Source organism: Arachis hypogaea, chromosome 18 (genome assembly GCF_003086295.3).
Source record: "Arachis hypogaea cultivar Tifrunner chromosome 18, arahy.Tifrunner.gnm2.J5K5, whole genome shotgun sequence".
Taxonomy (NCBI): Eukaryota; Viridiplantae; Streptophyta; class Magnoliopsida; order Fabales; family Fabaceae; genus Arachis; species Arachis hypogaea.
In genome coordinates, this window is record NC_092053.1 from 126,873,057 (window position 1) to 126,891,786 (window position 18,730).

General features: G+C 42.7%; 2 protein-coding genes across 2 annotated transcripts; one reads left to right on the forward strand and one right to left on the reverse strand.

Moving 5' to 3' along the window:
- Positions 1-2,948: 2,948 nt before the first annotated feature.
- On the forward strand, positions 2,949-4,373 carry LOC140181474 (uncharacterized). The gene is made up of 2 exons (XM_072225077.1): positions 2,949-3,685; positions 4,052-4,373. Exons 1-2 carry the CDS (start codon positions 2,949-2,951, stop codon positions 4,371-4,373), a joined length of 1,059 nt encoding a protein of 352 aa, XP_072081178.1.
- A 7,886-nt stretch (positions 4,374-12,259) lies between these two features.
- LOC114925806 (protein FAR1-RELATED SEQUENCE 5-like) lies at positions 12,260-13,676 on the reverse strand. The gene is made up of 4 exons (XM_029294950.1): positions 13,526-13,676; positions 13,225-13,417; positions 13,030-13,121; positions 12,260-12,579 (listed from the first exon to the last, which is right to left on the reverse strand). Exons 1-4 carry the CDS (start codon positions 13,674-13,676, stop codon positions 12,260-12,262), a joined length of 756 nt encoding a protein of 251 aa, XP_029150783.1.
- Between the last annotated feature and the right edge of the window lie 5,054 nt (positions 13,677-18,730).

The window sequence follows — 18,730 nt, forward strand, 5'->3', positions numbered from 1 at the left end:
AATTAAACTTTAAAATTATCCATACTTAACAGCCAGCTAAAAATATCTATGCCCAAGCAATAAATGTTCGATCGTGGTTGTTATTCTAATAAATTAGAGGATGTTATTGGATGTAAACAAAATACATGCCTGGATATGCTTTTTTTTATGTCTAATTTTTTAAATAATAAAATAAAGACCTTATTGTGTACGGATACTTTTAAAATTCAAATTTAAACTTCATGTAATGCACCAAATTATTATAATGATCAAATTATCAACTGAACATTTATTATTTTAAATATTAGTAAGAAATAATAACGGTATAAAAGAGTAAAAAAATAAAAAAGTTGTATATTAGTTACCCAAGTCTGTTATTATATTTTGTTTAATAATGGTATATGAAGTTGTAGCAAGGTAAAATAAAGTTGAGTATATTAAAATATATAAAACAAACCTAATAAACCACCAAAATATGATAATGTAAAATAACGTTGAAGCATGGGCAAAGTACAAAGTAGTTGCTAAACTCTAATACTTATGATATGTAGTGCTGTCAAACTTCGAATCCTCCAAAAATGCTTCCTGTGGAAAAAAATTTAAAAACAAAACAAAGAAACAATAAATAAATGGACATGACATTAATGCTGTTACGGCTTGGCCCAAACCATCTACGGGCCAGACCGACCCGAGCACCACCCGACCCGAACGGTCAGGAACGAGGTGCTCTGCCGTCGACCCGGACACGCGTCCTTGACAGCTTCGCTACAGCTGTGCAGAGGAGGCCTCAGAGGGTGGGCCTGCCTTTGCAGGGACCACCTTTGACATGGTATATATGGGGAAGGATTTACCCTTCCCTCAAGGTACGTCATATACCCCTCACCCTTTTTTGCCTGCACACTTACTGACTAGAGCGTCGGAGTGTCCTTGTAGGTGACATCCCCCTCCTCACACAAAGTGCTCGGGACACCGTCTACACCAACCCGGCAACTTACGACCAGGCGAGATCCCCCTTTCCTCAACCAAGATACCAACCCGAACCGTCCGGTACCCGATCAACCGAACATTGGGGCCATCTGTGGGGACTCGCCAGAATGGACGTTGTGCTGGGCCCAGGTGGAACAGGCCGCGAGACCGAACCCGGAGGGGAAGCCGCCGCCGCTGCTTCACGGCAGCGCACAAGGTCTCCCCCAAGACACCCAACACGATCTCACGAGAGGCGCCCCTTCGGGGGAACCGTCAACAACAGCGCCAGAATAATACAAGAACTGCGTCACAGGATGCAGGACTTGGAGTGCCGACTAGCAGACCGAGAACACTGCCAGCGAACTCCAAAATCGAGCCGTTCCCATTCGCCCTCGAGGAGCTGCTCCCGACGAACAACAAGCCCACGATCTGATCCGGAGGGCGCCAGCGAGAGAGGACGCGCGAGAAGACGCCGCGATCCCATCATTTACGCCAGGCGCGAAAGGAGGCACACCACACATAGAGACCGCGAAGACGCTCGTCGGGAGGACGACGAAGGCAGAACAACAAGCACACGGGGTCCAGTAATAATGGGTGCAACCCCATTCCATCGTTCCATCCTTGAGGTCCGGCTGCCAAAACACTTTGACAAGCCAACGGACATGAGGTATGACGGAACCCAAGACCCACAGGAGCACCTCACGGCTTTCGAAGCCAGAATGAACCTGGAAGGAGTGGCAGACGAGGTAAGGTGCCGCGCTTTCCTGATCACCTTAGCGGGGCCCGCAATACGGTGGTTCAACAACCTCCCGCAGGGCTCGGTAACCCGATTTGCAGACATCAGCCACGCCTTCCTAGCCCAATTCACGACCAGAATTGAAAAGGTGAAGCACCCGATCAATCTACTCGGAGTGACGCAAAGATCCGGCGAGCCAACCAGGAAATACCTAGACCGGTTCAACGATGAGTGCTTGGAGATCGACGGGTTGACAGATTCGGTTGCAAGTTTGTGCTTGACGAACGGGCTTCTAAATAAGGACTTCAGAAAACATCTTACTACGAAGCCGGTATGGACAATGCAGGAGATCCAATGTGTGGCTAGAGAGTACATCAATGACGAAGAAGTCAGCCAGGTCGTGGCTGCCAACAAATGGCAGCCCTCTTACAATCCAACCCGGCATCACGGGAGCGGAGAGAGGCAAAAGGAGCACGCCAGGGACGGCGGTCCGAATAAGACGCCTAGACCGTTCCCCCGAGTCGGGAAGTTCACTAATTACACTCCCCTAACTGCACCAATCATGGAAGTTTACCAGCAAATAGCCGAGAAGGGAATATTGTCGAAACCCTGACCTCTGAAGGATCGAACAGGGGGAAACAAAAGCCTCTACTGCGAGTATCACAAGGGATACGGGCACAAGACTCAGGACTGCTTCGACTTGAAGGATGCGCTGGAGCAAGCGATTAGGGATGGAAAGCTCACCGAATTCTCCCACCTTATTAGAGAGCCGAGGAGACGGAATCGCGACCACAAGGGTGAGGACAGGACCCGGGCAGCAAAGCAACGCCAAGAACCGGAGGGCGATGACCACGGTCTCACGGTGGTGAATGTAGTAACTGCGAGAAACTCGGCCCCAAGATCGAGATCGGTGCAGAAGAAAGATGCCAAAGTCCTGGCGGTCTCCTCCTCATCTGCGAGAAGCCCCAAAAGGCTCCCATCCATCTCCTTTGGTCCAGAAGACCAATGGTTTGACGAGGTCCCGGAAAGCCCCCCCATGGTCATCACGGCCAGAGTCGAAACCGGCCTCGTCAAACGGATCCTCGTGGATACAGAGGCAGACTCAAACATCATGTTCCACAACGTATTTGATGCCTTGGGATTGCGTGACGCCGACCTAGCGACCCACCAGCACGGTGTGGTAGGGCTAGGCGACCACTTCATCAAGCCCGACGGGATTATCTCCCTCCCGACTTCCGTGGGACAAGGACAGAGGCGAAGAACAATAATGGCCGATTTCGTAGTTTTGCGGGACTCCACAGCCTACAACATCATCCTGGGGAGGAAAACTATTAACGACCTCGGAGCAGCGATTAGCACGAAACTGCTCGTAATGAAATTTGTTGCTGATGACGGATTCGTAGGATCCATTAGAGGAGATTTGGAAACGGCAGTCGCTTGCGACCACGCCAGCCTTTCCTTGAGGAAAAAATCTAAAGAAGCATCAGTGGTGTTTCTCGCCGACCTGGATGCCAGAGTAGACGACAAGCCCAGGCCCGAGCTAGAGGGGGACCTGGAAAAGTTTAGGGTCAGGGACGCGGAGGAGAAGTTCACGTTCATAAACAGAAACCTCCCGCATGAATTGAAAGAACCATTGATGGAGATGATCAGAGCCAACGCCGATTTGTTCGCTTGGACGCCAGCTGACATGCCGGGGATAGACCCCCAACTCATGTCACACTGTCTGGCCGTCAAGCCGGAAGCCCAACCAGTGGCCCAAAGGAGAAGGAAGATGTCACAGGAAAGGGCAGAGGAGGTGGCCAGGCAGACGGCCAGCCTCCTCGAAGCAGGGTTTATCCGGGAACTAGACTACTCGACTTGGCTATCGAATGTGGTCTTGGTAGAAAAGCACAATGGGAGATGGAGGATGTGTGTGGACTACTCCGATCTCAACAAAGTGTGCCCCAAGGACTGCTACCCCCTTCCCAACATTGATGCACTCGTCGATGCGGCGGCGGGGTACCGGTATCTGAGCTTCATGGATGCTTACTCTGGCTACAATCAGATACCGATACACCGGCCTGACGAGGATAAAATGGCGTTCATAATGCCAGGAGGAATCTATTGCTATAAGGTGATGCCTTTTGGCTTGAAAAACGTGGGGGCCACATACCAGAGGCTGATGAACAAGATATTTAGCGAGCTCATAGGCAAGACGGTGGAAGTCTACGTAGACGACATCCTTGCGAAGACCACACGGCCTGATGATCTCCTAAGGGACTTGGGGAACGTGTTCGCGTCCCTTCGACAACACGGCATGAGGCTCAATCCGCTCAAGTGTGCCTTTGCCATGGAGGCCGAAAAGTTCCTAGGATTCATGATAACCCAAAGAGGGGTGGAAGCCAACCCTGAGAAATGCCAAGCAATACTCCAAATGAAGAGCCCGAGTTGTATCAAAGATGTTCAGCGGCTGGCAGGGAGGCTCACCGCGTTATCCCATTTCCTCGGCGCATCGGCAGCAAAGGCCCTGCCCTTCTTCAATCTGATGAAGAAGGGAATAGCGTTCGAATGGACTCCTGCGTGCGAGGAAGCATTCAACCACTTTAAGGAGATCCTAGCAACACCCCCGGTGCTCGGGAAGCCCAAGGCTGGAGAACCACTCTACCTATACCTGGCCGTAACGGAGGAAGTGCTCGCAGCGGTGCTGGTGTGAGAAGAAGGAAAGACTAGAGAAACTGGCGCTAGCACTCCTAACCTCTTCCCGTAGGCTAAGACAATACTTCCAGGGCCACCGTGTCATCATGAGAACGGACCAAGCAATTCGCCAAGTGCTCCAAAAACCTGATTTGGCAGGAAGGATGATGACTTGGGCCATCGAGCTCTCCCAATATGACTTGCAATACGAGCCTCGACATGCGATCAAGGTGCAGGCAATGGCAGATTTTCTGGTGGAAGTAACAGGGGACCCACCCGAGGAAGCGGGCACACGGTGGAGGCTCCATGTGGATGGGGCCTCCAACCAGATGTCCGGGGGTGCCGGGGTCATCTTAGAGAGCCCAGCTGGGGTCATATACGAGTAGTCGACCAAGTTCGAATTTCCTGTATCGAACAACCAAGCGGAGTATGAGACCCTCTTGGGTGGCCTAACCCTAGCTCAGGAAGTCGGGGCAACCAAGCTGGAAGTGTGCAGCGACTCACAAGTCGTTACCTCACAAGTAAATGGAAGCTACCAAGCCAGAGACTCACTGTTGCAAAAGTACCTGGAGAAGGTTAGAGAATTGAGCAAGCAGTTCGAGGAGGTCACGATCCAACACGTTCCGAGGGAAAGGAACACACGGGCAGACCTCCTATCTAAGCTAGCAAGCACGAAACCGGGAGTAGAAAACCGATCTCTCATCCAAGGCATAGTAAAGGAACCAGCAGTTAAAGCATTGAGAAGGGAGGCATCCAAATATGCGACCATACAAGGACAACTATTCAGAAAGGGACTCAGCCAACCCCTGCTGAAGTGCCTACATCCCGACCAGACGAACTACGTGCTCAGAGAAGTCCACGAAGGGTGCTGCGGCCACCATATCGGGGGCAAAGCCCTAGCAAGAAAACTCATCCGAGCTGGATACTACTGGCCGTCGATGATGAAAGACTCCAAAGAATTCATGAGAAAATACGTCAAGTGTCAAGAGAACGCCGACTTTCATAGAGAACCGGCTTCCGAACTGAGTCTGCTGACGTCCTCCCGGCCTTTCGCACAGTGGGGAGTCGACCTCTTGGGACCGTTCCCAGTCGGCCCAGGACAAGTCAAATATCTCATAGTTGCCATTGATTACTACACCAAGTGAATAGAGGCTGAACCGCTAGCCAGCATATCATCATCCAACTGCAGAAAATTCATGTGGAGGTAAGTGATAACCCAGTTCGGTATCCCGAAAGTCGTCATCTCGGACAACGGGACGCAATTCGCTGACAAGAAGTTCACAGAATTCCTCACCGGCCTGGGCATAAAACAGAAGTTCTCCTCGGTGGAGCATCCCCAGACGGACGGGCAAGTAGAGTCCGCGAACAAGATCATCTTGCTAGGTCTCAAGAAGCGGCTGGATAGCAAAAAAGGCGCATAGGCCGATGATGAGCGGATAATTTATACGCTTTTTGGCATTATTTTTACATAGTTTTTAGTAGGATTTAGTTAGTTTTTAGTATATTTTTATTAGTTTTTAAATAAAAATCACATTTCTGAACTTTACTATGAGTTTGTGTGTTTTTCTGTGATTTCAGGTATTTTCTGGCTGAAATTGAGGGACTTGAGCAAAAACCAGATTCAGAGGTTGAAGAAGGACTGCAGATGCTGTTGGATTCTGACCTCCCTGCACTCAAAGTGGATTTTCTGGAGCTACAGAACTCCAAATGATGCGCTCTCAATTGCGTTAAAACGTAGACATCCAGGGCTTTCCCGCAATATATAATAGTTCATACTTTGCCCGAGTTTAGATGACGCAAACTGGCGTTCAACGCCAGCTTCCTGCCCTATTTTGGAGTTAAACGCCAGAAACAGGTTGCAAAGTGGAGTTAAATGCCAGAAAGAGGTTACAAACTGGCATTCAACTCCAAGAGAAGCCTCTACACGTGTAAAGCTCAATGCTCAGCCCAAGAACACACCAAGTGGGCCCCGGAAGTGGATTTCTGCATCATTTACTTATCTCTGTAAACCCTAGTAACTAATTTAGTATAAATAGGACTTTTTACTATTGTATTAGACATCTTTGGATGTTTAGTTCTTAGATCATGGAGGCTGGCCTCTCGGCTATGCCTGGACCTTGTTCTTATGTATTTTCAACGGTAGAGTTTCTACACACCATAGATTAAGGTGTGGAGCTCTGCTGTTCCTCATGAATTAATGCAAAGTACTATTGTTTTTCTATTCAATTCACGTCTATTGCTTCTCTAAGATATCCATTCGCACCCAAGAACATGATGAATGTGATGATTATGTGACGCTCATCATCATTCTCACTTATGAACGCGTGCTTGACAAACACTTCCGTTCTACATGCAAACAAGCTTGAATGCATATCTCTTAGTCTCCTGATCGTGAGATCAGAGTCTTCGTGGTATAAGTTAGAACCCATGGATGGCCATTCTTGAGATCCGAAAAGTCTAAACCTTGTCTGTGGTATTCCGAGTAGGATCTGGGAAGGGATGGATGTGACGAGCTTCAAACTCGCGAGTGCTGGGCGTAGTAACAGACGCAAAAGGATAGTAAATTCTATTCCAGTATGATCGAGAACCGACAGATGATTAGCCATGCAGTGACAGCGCAGTGGACCATTTTCACAGAGAGGATGGGATGTAGCCATTGACAACGGTGATGTCCTACATACAGCTTGCCATGGAAAGGAGTATGAATGATTGGATGAAGACAATAGGAAAGCAGAGAATCAGAAGGAACAAAGCATCTCCATGCGCTTATCTGAAATTCTCACCAATGAATTACAGAAGTACCTCTATCCTATATTTTATTTATATTTTAATTATCAATTCACCATAACCATTTGAATCCGCCTGACTGAGATTTACAAGGTGACCATAGCTTGCTTCAAGCCGACAATCTCCGTGGGATCGACCCTTACTAACGTAAGGTTTATTACTTGGACGACCCAGTGCACTTGCTGGTTAGTTGTGCAAAGTTGTGACAAAGTGCGATTCACATTTGAGAGCACCAATCCTTTGGCGCTATTGTTGAGGATCACAATTTCTGCGCACCAGCCGACGAACTCGCCTCCGTTCTCTGGTCCTACCGCACAACCGAACAAGCTCCACGGGAGAAATCCCCTTCCGCCTGACATACGGGGTTGATGCAATGATACCCGTGGAGATCGGTGAGCCAAGCCCATGGTTGCTTTTGAAGGGAGTGGAAGAAGCAGTGGAGAAAGACCTAGTGGATGAGGCCAGGGAGATGGCCCACTTATCGGAAGTAGTGCTGAAACAAAGAATGACGTTGCGTTACAACACCAAAGTGCTTAAGAGGGAGTTTGAAGAGAATGACCTCGTCCTACGACGCAATGACATCGGGCTACCGACCCTAGGAGAAGGAAAGGTCGCGGCAAACTGGGAAGGTCCCTACCGAGTCAAAAAAGTTCTCGGCAAAGGCACCTACAAATTGGAGAAACTCAACGGCAAGGAAATCCTGAGAACATGGAATGCATGTAACTTGAGGAGATTTTATTCTTAGCTTGGCCTGACGAGCTCAATGATTTACTTGTAACAAACTCAGTAATCTACTTTTGTCAAGTGCCTACCATATACTTGTTTAATTGACGATTAATGTTTACTTGCCTAAATTCCCAAAATGTATACCACATCATCACGTTTTTCAACGTATGGCAAATGGGACAACGATACGGCAACCCGAGACTGATCACCCCGGGAGCCAAACAAATCAAAGCCATAGCAAATGGCCGCGATAATAAGACCAAGACTTGGTTTTGCCCGAGTTACCAACATAACGACTAAACGGACACAAGCAATAAGTCCACACCAACAAACGGTAACAAAACAAAAATGCGACTAAAACAGATAAAGGCGATAATCAGAAGCCGACCAAGCGACCATTAAAGTATGACAAAATAAGTTTTAACAAGTGTTCTACAGCAAGGTCACAAATCCATGCAAAAAGCATAAGTACAAGGTACAAGAATTCATTTTCTGGGCATGTCAACTATCTTGCCATCCTGGATCGTTTTGAAGACCCCAATGGCCGACATATCGAAGTCGGGAGCCAAGATCTTCACTTGGGCCCTAAGGGCCTCCTCGGTCATAAAAATCGCATTCTTTCCCTGCTCCTTGACCGCCTTGTGCTTCTTTTTGACCTCCTCAACCTCAGCTTGAGCGGCTTTAGCCGACGAGACGGCCCCGTCACGCTCCTTTTCCATCGCGACCACCCGGCCTTGCGCGGCACTAAGCTGGCTCTCTAGGGTCATCTCCCGCTCAGTTAAACAGGAGATGGTGGCATCAGAAACCTTCAACTTCTCCTCGAAGGACGCAGCCTTCTTCTCGGCATCCTTACGCCCCTTCTCCGCCTCGGACAGCTGTTCCTGAAGCTTTTCAACTTGGGCTTTGAATTTGTTGTTGGCCTTGGCAGCAGTTTCGAGCTTCCTTCGCAATGACTGCATTCCCGACAACTCAAACTCGGCCTTCTGAGCTATTACCGCTTCGCGGAGAAGCGTGCGATACATCCACCTCGCCTGCCCGGCAAGCTCGGTGCCGAGAAAGTGATCTTCCGTGCCAGGGATCAACTGGTTGTCAATGAAAGTCCCAGCGTCGAAGTTCCTCTCCATCACGGTGAGAGTTCCTTCCGGGCTGGAGGATGCCCTCTGCCTCTTGGGAGCGGGGATAAGCTTCATGTCATCCTCCTCTTGATGAGTAGAGGACGAGTGCCCAATACCGGCCGTCGTCTCGGGAATAGGGGAAGCATGTGCCCCGGTGGAATTCTTGTCGGACATCTCGGTGTCCCGAGGTGAAGGCACGGCCTGATCCTTCTTTTCTTCAGTAGGGTCATCCAACTTCCCGGCAACCTTCTCGTCAGCCTTCTCCTCATCACTATCCTCCAAGAAGGTCTTATATAAACCCTCGAGCCCTGTTACCGAAGCAGACATCTCCACTACAACAAATAAAACACAAAACAAGTTAGTCGTGAGACCGGTATGACCAATAGCAATAAACACAAAACCAGCGAGCGAACAATAACAACGCAAAAACACATGCAAGGCAACTCACAAACATAACTCCTGGCGACCTCCCAATCACCCATGAGGAGGTGGGGATTCACGTGGTTCTTCCCGAAAACGGCCCACAACACATCGGCAATTCTCTTATCCACGGCAGACATTCCTTTATAAGTCACCTTTATAAAGGTATTCGACCCCGCCCCAAAACTCCAGTACGTTGGGATGAGGCGCTCTCTCTCTAACGACAACCAAAAGGGATGATGACCTCTGGCCGGACGCACCTTAAAATACTTGTCCTTAAACCCATGATAAGAATCCTCGAACAAGCCGAAAATCCTTCGACCTTGGGCAGATCGGAAGGACATAAACCCCTTCCTCGCTTTCCCCTCCTTCGAAGGGTTCGTAAGGTTGAAGAAGAAGAGAAAGACATCTACAGACACCGGCAGCTCCAAGTATTCACAAACCATCTCGAAATAGCAGATAGAGGCCCAACTGTTCGGATGCAACTACGACGGTGCAATGGATATTCGATTAAGAAGCGCCATCTGAAAAGCCAAAAACGGGATGCGAACCCCCACTTGGGTGAACATGGCCTTGTAAAACCAGATCCAGTTGGCAACCCGGGGGGAGTGAAAGTTAATCTCGTATAGCCGTTCGGCAGGGGCGGGGACGAAAACGTCATAGTTAGCCTCCTCGTCGGTGCCCCCGCACAAGAACTCGACTTGACAGAATTCGGTTAACTCCTCCTCGCCCATCTGGTTCGGGGAATCCTTTAAGTCGGAAACAACCCAGGCATAGGGGTCGTAACCCGCGGCAGAGGTTGAAGCTCGAGAGACGACGCAAGACATACCTACAGTGGGGGCACCACTCCGTTAGTCTATTAGGCCGGGAGCCCGGAGGAGAACCCAGAAACTACATTTAGCCTATTTCAACGACTAAAACCAAACACAGCTAAAGCAAAATCCAAATAAAAGCCTACCCTGGAATGGTAACCCCCTTTACGTACCTACTTGGCACTAAAAATCGTCTAGCATGCAAATCAAACAGGCAGCAAGAATAAACAGCAAGCACAAGCAGAAAAACCAACAATAAAGATGAGAGGACCATGAAACAGAAAGAAAAGGGATTAATGGATACCTGGATTAAACTGCGAAGACCTGAAAGGAAAAGAAATGTGCGAGGATGCAGAAATGATGCTTGGGGATATTTGGAGAGAAGAAGATGAAGATGGGAAAAGTGATAATGGGAGAGAAAAAACAAAGGCAAAATTGTTTAAAACCGCTACGCGAGGCGCGAAAGGACTTGGAGCAAAATGGTCTTTGCTCACAGGGTTATCCAACCCATTATGAACATTTAATGCTCGACGCGAGGAACGAGGCGACAAACGGTCAATTCAGCAACGAAGGGACACGCGCGCAAGAGGTACGTCCCATCCACGGGCGGCCGACCTGGCGACGAAAAACGAAAGAAGAGATAACACGCCACCAACAGCCCTCACGGCTATTGCTGGCGCGTTAGAGGCACTATTACGGCCTGGCCCAAACCATCTATGGGCCAGACCGACCCGAGCACCACCCGACCCGAACGGTCAGGAACGAGGTGCTCCGCCGTCGACCCAGACACGTGTCCCTGACAGCTTCGCTACAGCTGTGCAGAGGAGGCCTCAAAGAGGGTGGACCTGCCTTTGCAGGGCCCACCTCTGACATGGTATATATGGGGAAAGATTTACCCTTCCCCCACGGTACGTCATATACCCCTCACCCTTTTTTGCCTGCACACTTACTGACTAGAGCGTCGAAGTGTCCTTGCAGGTGACACCCCCCTCCTCACACAAAGTGCTCGGGACACCGTCTACACCAACCCGGCAACTTACGACCAGGCGAGATCCTCCTTTCCTCAACCAGGATACCAACCCGAACCGTTCGGTACCCGATCAACCGAACAAATGCTATGAAAAATACACTAGGTACACATACACAATTGTTCGGCATTATGGAATGAATTCAATAGTGATCTGAAGGAACCAGAGTGCGTAGCCAAATTGTCTGTCATTTTTGAAGAAGCCCATTGCATATCTTTATAGGAAGATGCCACATTGGTAGGAGATGGTTGTGCATTACCATTAGGTCTGTTAACACATAAATCATATTGAAAAATAACATCATAACTTATCATCAATTCAACACACTTAAAATAAACAAATGACATGAAAAAAGGGTAGATCTCATATTTAACTTGTTGTGATTGTGAGTGTTCTTGTGTTTGTGTGCCCTCTTTTTAATAGATTTTTCTAGATCTGCCTCAAATCTAGTGGACGTTGGACGACCTCGCGTAGGAACACGACGTGGGCCCTGTAGCTCATCCATGCTAACGGGACACTCATCACGCGTATGTGAGTTAATTGCACTTGGTACATGTGCAGCTTGATGCTCGGATTCCTTATGTTCTTTAAGCTTGTGCCGAGCACTGTCCATGGCATCACACAATATAGCAGCAACCTCTGGAGTAGCCACGAAATCTTGAGTGACGTTGTAAAAATCAGAACACAATTCCGTAAAAATGGTCATGCTTTTATCAGAACGGTCCATGACAATGCTACTCCTGATGTATGTGTGTCTCCGACTAACATTCTTACTCCATCGGGATAGAATGTATTGTGAGGACATTGCTGTTACACAAAAATGTAGAAGAACAGCAAGACTGTGGCAGCATAGAATACCATTCAATTGGAACATAAAGCAATCACATTGAACTTCTGATGACTGCGAGCATGCAATACACGACTTGGTATCTGCTATACACTAACATGTCAAACACCATCTTTTGTTGGTCAACTTCACAAACTATACTTGTGCCATAATGGTTGATTGAGGAGATGTCACAATCGTATAAATTGATCCGGAACGTCTCGAAACATGGAGTTTGTATATTCTCTCTGGAACTGCTTCTCTATTGGTGAGCTGGAAACACAAGGGATAATCCCCCTTAAATCAGTAGCATCACACTCAAACTCCTTTTGCTCCTTGTCTATAACACGGTTTTGGTATTGGCGAACAAATTGCAACAAAGAGCTCTTACTGTTTAAGTACTTATCAAAAATTGAATGCATGCTCTCACTATGCTGTGTGCTCCTCATGCCAGCCCAGAATTCGTCCTTGAAAAATACTGGTACCCACATGTGTCGGTCAGCAAACATATCTGCCAACGAATAGGGAAAAATAAAAATGTAAAAAAAAAAATAGCGTAAGTTAACCTATAAGTGAAACATCCATATTGACTATAAAATAACATCTATAAAGAAGCCACACAGAGGCAGCAATAAACTAGAAGATTATACTATCATTTAGCCACCTAGAATTGTGGAGGTCGTACTCTTTAATAAAATCGTGCCAATCTCTCTCAAATGAGTCCTTAGATTTGGATTCAAACACAATCCTCTTCATGCATGTGTTGAGCTGATCGAAACGACGGTAACCTACCAGCTTGTTTGATATATTCTCTAGGATATGCCATATGCACCATCTATGGCGTGTGTGTGGTAATGTGGTCTCTAACGCAGAACGCATCTGCAAGGATTGATCTGTTATAACTAATATGGGGGCCTTACCCATGCACTTCAACCAAGTACGAAAAGCCATTGGAATGTACGAGTGTCCTCATTCCGCAATAATGCGCACCCAAGAAGCGTAGACATCCCATGGTGGTTGACACCTACAAAAGACCCGAACAGCATGTCGTACCTAAACAATGGAAATATAAAAACATGTAACGTAGGTGTAAACTCCAAATGCCTTAGCTGAAAAAAATCTAATTAAGTTGAATAAAAAAATAATAATTTGCTACCTATTAGTTTTGTAAGTAGTGTCAAATGTCACGACATCACCAAAATATTCCCATGCAGCTCTACACCGAGCATCGGCCCAAAACACATTTCTAATGCTATGGTTTTCGTCCACATCTATTTCAAAGAAAAAATTCGGATTGAGCTCCTTCATCCGTGAGAAGTGCTTAAGTAACTCTTTTGAATCCGTCTCATCTCCGAAAATGCGTAAGTCACGACTAATGTAATTTCTAACATCCTTCTCCGTAAAGGTGAGGTTGGCAGGGCCACCGGCGGCATTGGCTAGTGCCTGCTACGTCTTACTCGGTCTAATGCCAGCTTGGTCGTTTTGCTGTATCAGGTCCTTCACATGCATACTTAACTGACGGTTTGCTGAGAACATTCCAGATAGCTTTGGATTAAGCGGGTGTGAGTGAGATACCTCTACTCGAGAAATCCTCCACTGCCCTGTCATCTTATCTAATGCCAAATAGCAACGGGCTTTGCAGTTTGTTGAGGCCACCGTTTTTCTTCTCTTGGGTGCCTTTACATGGGATGTGTGGTATCCATCTCTGTTATAATGCAAAGTCTGATTAACAATCACCCACTGACTGTTTCTAGTCTCCCAGCCAGTGGTTCTTATTTTGATAAAAAAAACCAGTCCTAGCCGCATATCAGTAATAATATGCACGCGCATCTTCTAATGTGTCGAAGCACATTCCCTCCTCAGGCTCTAGCTCCTCGTCACCAATGGCTTGGTTTATGACCTGGAAAAAAAAAAAACAAATGAAACTCTACCTAATAGTTAACTATACAAAAGTGGCTAATTTTACTATTGAGTATAACAAATAAAACACACTACTGTAATTTTAGGTGCTAATTTCGTTTCATTATGTATGTTAACGTGGATGTTAACTTCGTGTAATTATGGATGTTATTCATATGAACTTGTTGATTGCATAAAGCATGAACTTTACACGATGCATATAACTAAAGCGCCAAAATTGGCAATTCACTAAATAGTACAATATAAGTATAACTGAGGATACAATTAGTATCATACTCGATACAGGAAATATTGTATGACTGTGCTGGTGCTTGAAAAAATAATAACAATAGAATATAATACTGTATATATAGACATAAAAACATGATAAGTCTATTTTGATTTTTTTCTTGTTTAATAAAAATTTGTCGATAAATAAAATAAAATGTTCCAATCTTTTAAAAAGACAATATAAAAATTTTATAGTTTTTTATGGATTAATGGGCTGGTCATGATAAAATAATTTTTATATATTTATTTGTGTTGAATTTTCTAAAAAAATTATTGTTATTAAGCAAATTAAAATAAAAAAATCCATAATTTGATAATTAATTAATCGTAAGAAGAAGGAATTAAAAGCATGATTAATTATATAAAAAATAACATAAGTATTTATTTAAATAAATATTATTTCTTTCGTCCACATATACAAAAAAAAATAAATAAACAGCATAAACAAAAAGGCCATAATTGACAGAATTTTAGACTAATAAGCTATAGTGCTTAGTCTTTTCTTTCTGTTGTCTTATTTGTTTCTTTTTTTTATTTAACCAAAAAAAATTAGTGAGCAAAATCAAAAGATTTAAAAACTAATTACCAAAAAAAATTTAAATACTAAAAAAAAATACTTCTTATTTTAGAGATCAACATGATAAAAATATTTTTAAAAATTAAAAAATATAACAAAAATAATAAAAAAAAAATATTTTTCTGTACATAAATAGCAAATAAATAATGATCAAGAAGGTTATGCATATAACTAAAGTGCTAAAAAATACACAAAAAATAATCCGGGTTATTACCATACCTCATCAGAGCTAGTGTAGTTTTTCATATTCTCAGAAATTGATTGACTGACAACAATCTTGTCGGGTGAGTTCGTCTGTTATTAAAATTCTTCAGCACCTTTTGCTATAGGTACTGTATTAAAGTCAAAATCAATTGCCATACAAATTACAATGATAAAGACGATTTCTTGTAAAATTTCTTGGCTTATACACTATTGTGCTTGCAATAGTGTTATTCTTGTGATTTTTGAATGAACATGATTGAATTAATATAAGGTACATATTAGGGTAGGTTTTATGTTTCATATCTTCAATAATTGATGATAAATACCATAACGGACAAAGAATCAATTGCAATTATTTAATGTAATTGATATTATAATTACCGTTCTTAATTATAATTATTATTAATCTTTATTGTATTTTTATATATAAAAATCAAATTATAAAAAAAAATATTAAGTATTGATTACAAGAAGGCCTAATAAAAAGGGATATGATTTTATAATTAATATCATTAATAAATGGATTTGATAAAAATATGATAAGTGGAATAATAAGAAAGTGGGATAAAAAATAAAACTGTTATTAAGTGATGTAAATAAAGTAAATTATGGAAAGTTTTGGCTGATTATGGCTGAAAAATTTTAGTTACCAAACTTTTTCCTATCTAAAATAATTTCTATGTAAATCAAATAAATGAAGCTTAATTTAAGCTAATTTTATGTAAATCTTGATTCGATTTAGCTGGAACAATAATAAATCGAAGTTAACATATTCGATTTACTAGAGGAGAACCATATATTACGTAATTTGAAATAAGCTGTTTTAATTTACTGAACGTGTTGCCTCCTAAGTATATCTTGAAAACGAGCCAACCACATAATTCGAATTCAACTAATTCAATTTACCTTATTCGTTCATTCATTTTGTATTCATATATTGTTATAATTTTTTGTTATACAAATGAAATAACAGGATTTAATTAACATATGTTCTTAATGACTCACAATGTTTGATAGAAATATGAGTCCATAAAAAATACATTGTATTTTTATAAAGTTTAAACATTTTTATTATGTAATAGATACGTAACGAATACATTGCAAATTTTTATAGTACTCATAACATTTTTTAAGAAATTTTTAAACTTTATAACATTATTTACAATAATTACAAAAAATACTTACAATAAAAAATTTTAAATTTTATAAAAATATTTAATTTAAAATTATTGTTAAAATTTTAGTTGTACTTGTTACAAAATGAATAATCATAATAAAATTTTTAAAAGTTATAATAATATATAAATACAAAATAAATGAACGATTTAGTATAATATAACTAACTATATAAAGAAATTACTTTCCTAGTGAATCGATTTATATTAATTTTATTTACCGAATTACCTTAAAATACCGTTTTCCTACTAAATAAATTTAAGTTAAAACAATTTACTTGGTAATAGTAAATTAATTTTAAGTTAAAATGATTTATTATGATTTTCTAGTAAATTATTTTAAATTACATCAATTTATATAAAGATATTTTAAAAATGAAAGTTAAAATAAGACAATATAATAATATTGAAAGCCAATTAATTTAAAAACAAGATTTAAAAAATAAATTATTTTCATAATTATATAATTTTGAATTTATGATACGAAAAATATTTTTTCAAAAACTATTCTGACACTTGACTTCTAAATACTGAATTATTTATTTAAATAATTAAATTTTTATCTAACCTAATATAATAAAATAGGTTTAAACCTGTTCTAGACCTAGTATCCAAATTCTTAACGGCCTAATACAATCGATCCAAAAGTATCCCTGCCAACTTAATGATCCGGGACCGTCTCTAGCTCCTAACCACTTTTCGAATTATAAGATGTGGGACCCTTTATCTCAAAGATAAGATAACCTACGCCATTTATAAAAGGGGAGTGGTGCACGAATCCCACACTTTTATACAGCTGTACCAGCAAGTGCACTGGGTCATCTAAGTAATACCTGAGCGAGTCAAGGTCGATCCCACGAGAATTGTGGCTTGAAGCAAGCTTATGGTTGTCTTGCAGGTCTTAGGTGAAATCAGAAGTTGTTGGATTAAGAAGTTAGCTATTAGGAATTATATGCTGGGAATAGAGTTCAGAGTTGGAGTTGCTTTGTCTTTCTGAAGTAACTCTGGTATTACTGCTTTCCTTGCTTGTGAGTGATTTCTTCAATGGCAGGCTGTATGTGATTGACACTGGTTTGAGCAGCTGCCAGTACTCCTCCGAATCTGAACCCCATATTTAGTGCAGATCCATCTCTACTTGAGGGTGAAGCGCGTACAGTCCATTCTCCTTCATGATCCTACTCAAAACGCCACAGACAAAGTCGGATCTTCTGGATCAGAGAATATTGTATCTTTTGTTCTAGCCTCTACCACAGAGACCCTAATCTCCCTGGAAATTGGCTGAACTGATGTCTCGAGAAGTCCCCAACGAAATCTTGGATTAGCCATCTGAGAGACGTATATTCAAGCTGGTGGTTCATCATTGTCCGATGAAAGACGTACTCTGAACCCATGTAGAATGTGATAACCTTATGCCAGTTCAACGTATTCATAGTGATGAAGAACGAATATACATCTTAGAATTAATTAAACACGGATCGAAAAGAAATAATAATACTTTTATTAATTCATAGGACTCAACAGGGCTCCTCCCTTCAACCTAGGAGGTTTAGAAACTCATACTGAAAGTAAAAACAATGATAAAAACGAAAATAGGAGTGAATGGTGTATGATGTCTCTAAAAATCATGTAAAATACACTTTAAATACTAAACAGATGACTAGTAAGGGTAAAACAGTCTATTTAGTGCTAAAATCCACTTCTGAGTCCCACTTGGTGAGTGTTTGAGCTAAACTTTGATGAGATCCATGTGCTATGAGGCTCCTTGGGCGTAGAACGTGATAAATGAAAATTTATTGCATGGTTTGGAATCGATCAAGACAAGCATCAATTTGTTAGTAGCATAGTCTGAACCAACAATGAATTCTCAACATCAAATAATAAAGTCAATACAAAATATACCGAGAGTATTTAGCTCCCGGGTCGTCTTCCCTAGGAGTTGCAATGAAATGTATAATTATTGGCTATGAAGGAGAGCATACGGGATTGGGAATGAAAGCAAGAGAGTAAGGGAATGTAAATAGCAAGAAAGTAAATGAAAAGCAAGAAATGTAAGTAGCAAGGAATTGAAATAAGCATGCATGAAATTAAATGGCAACTCTTGGCAAGAATTGGAGAATTTAGGATTCATATCCTAGTTGTGGACCACAAACATGACAATTGTGTGGAATCAATCCAAACTAGTCAATCCTCCTTGAGAATTAGTCAAAAGCATAATTGATCTCAATCCATAAGTCCTAGTCAACTCACTAATTACTTAGTGAAAGACTAGCGTCAATGGAAACCAAATCAATTAACTATTCTCACACAATGCGGAATGGACATCCACAACTCAATTCCACCAAAACACCCAATTTTTTAACCAAGAGTGTGAAAAACTAAACATGCAAGAATTTAAACATCAAAGCAAATAAAAGTCAACGCAATAAAAGTCAAAGCAATTAAATGCAAGTAAAGAAAACTTAAAATGCAAGAAACCTCTTGGCAAGTAATTGAAGGTTAAGGCTACCTATCCTAGT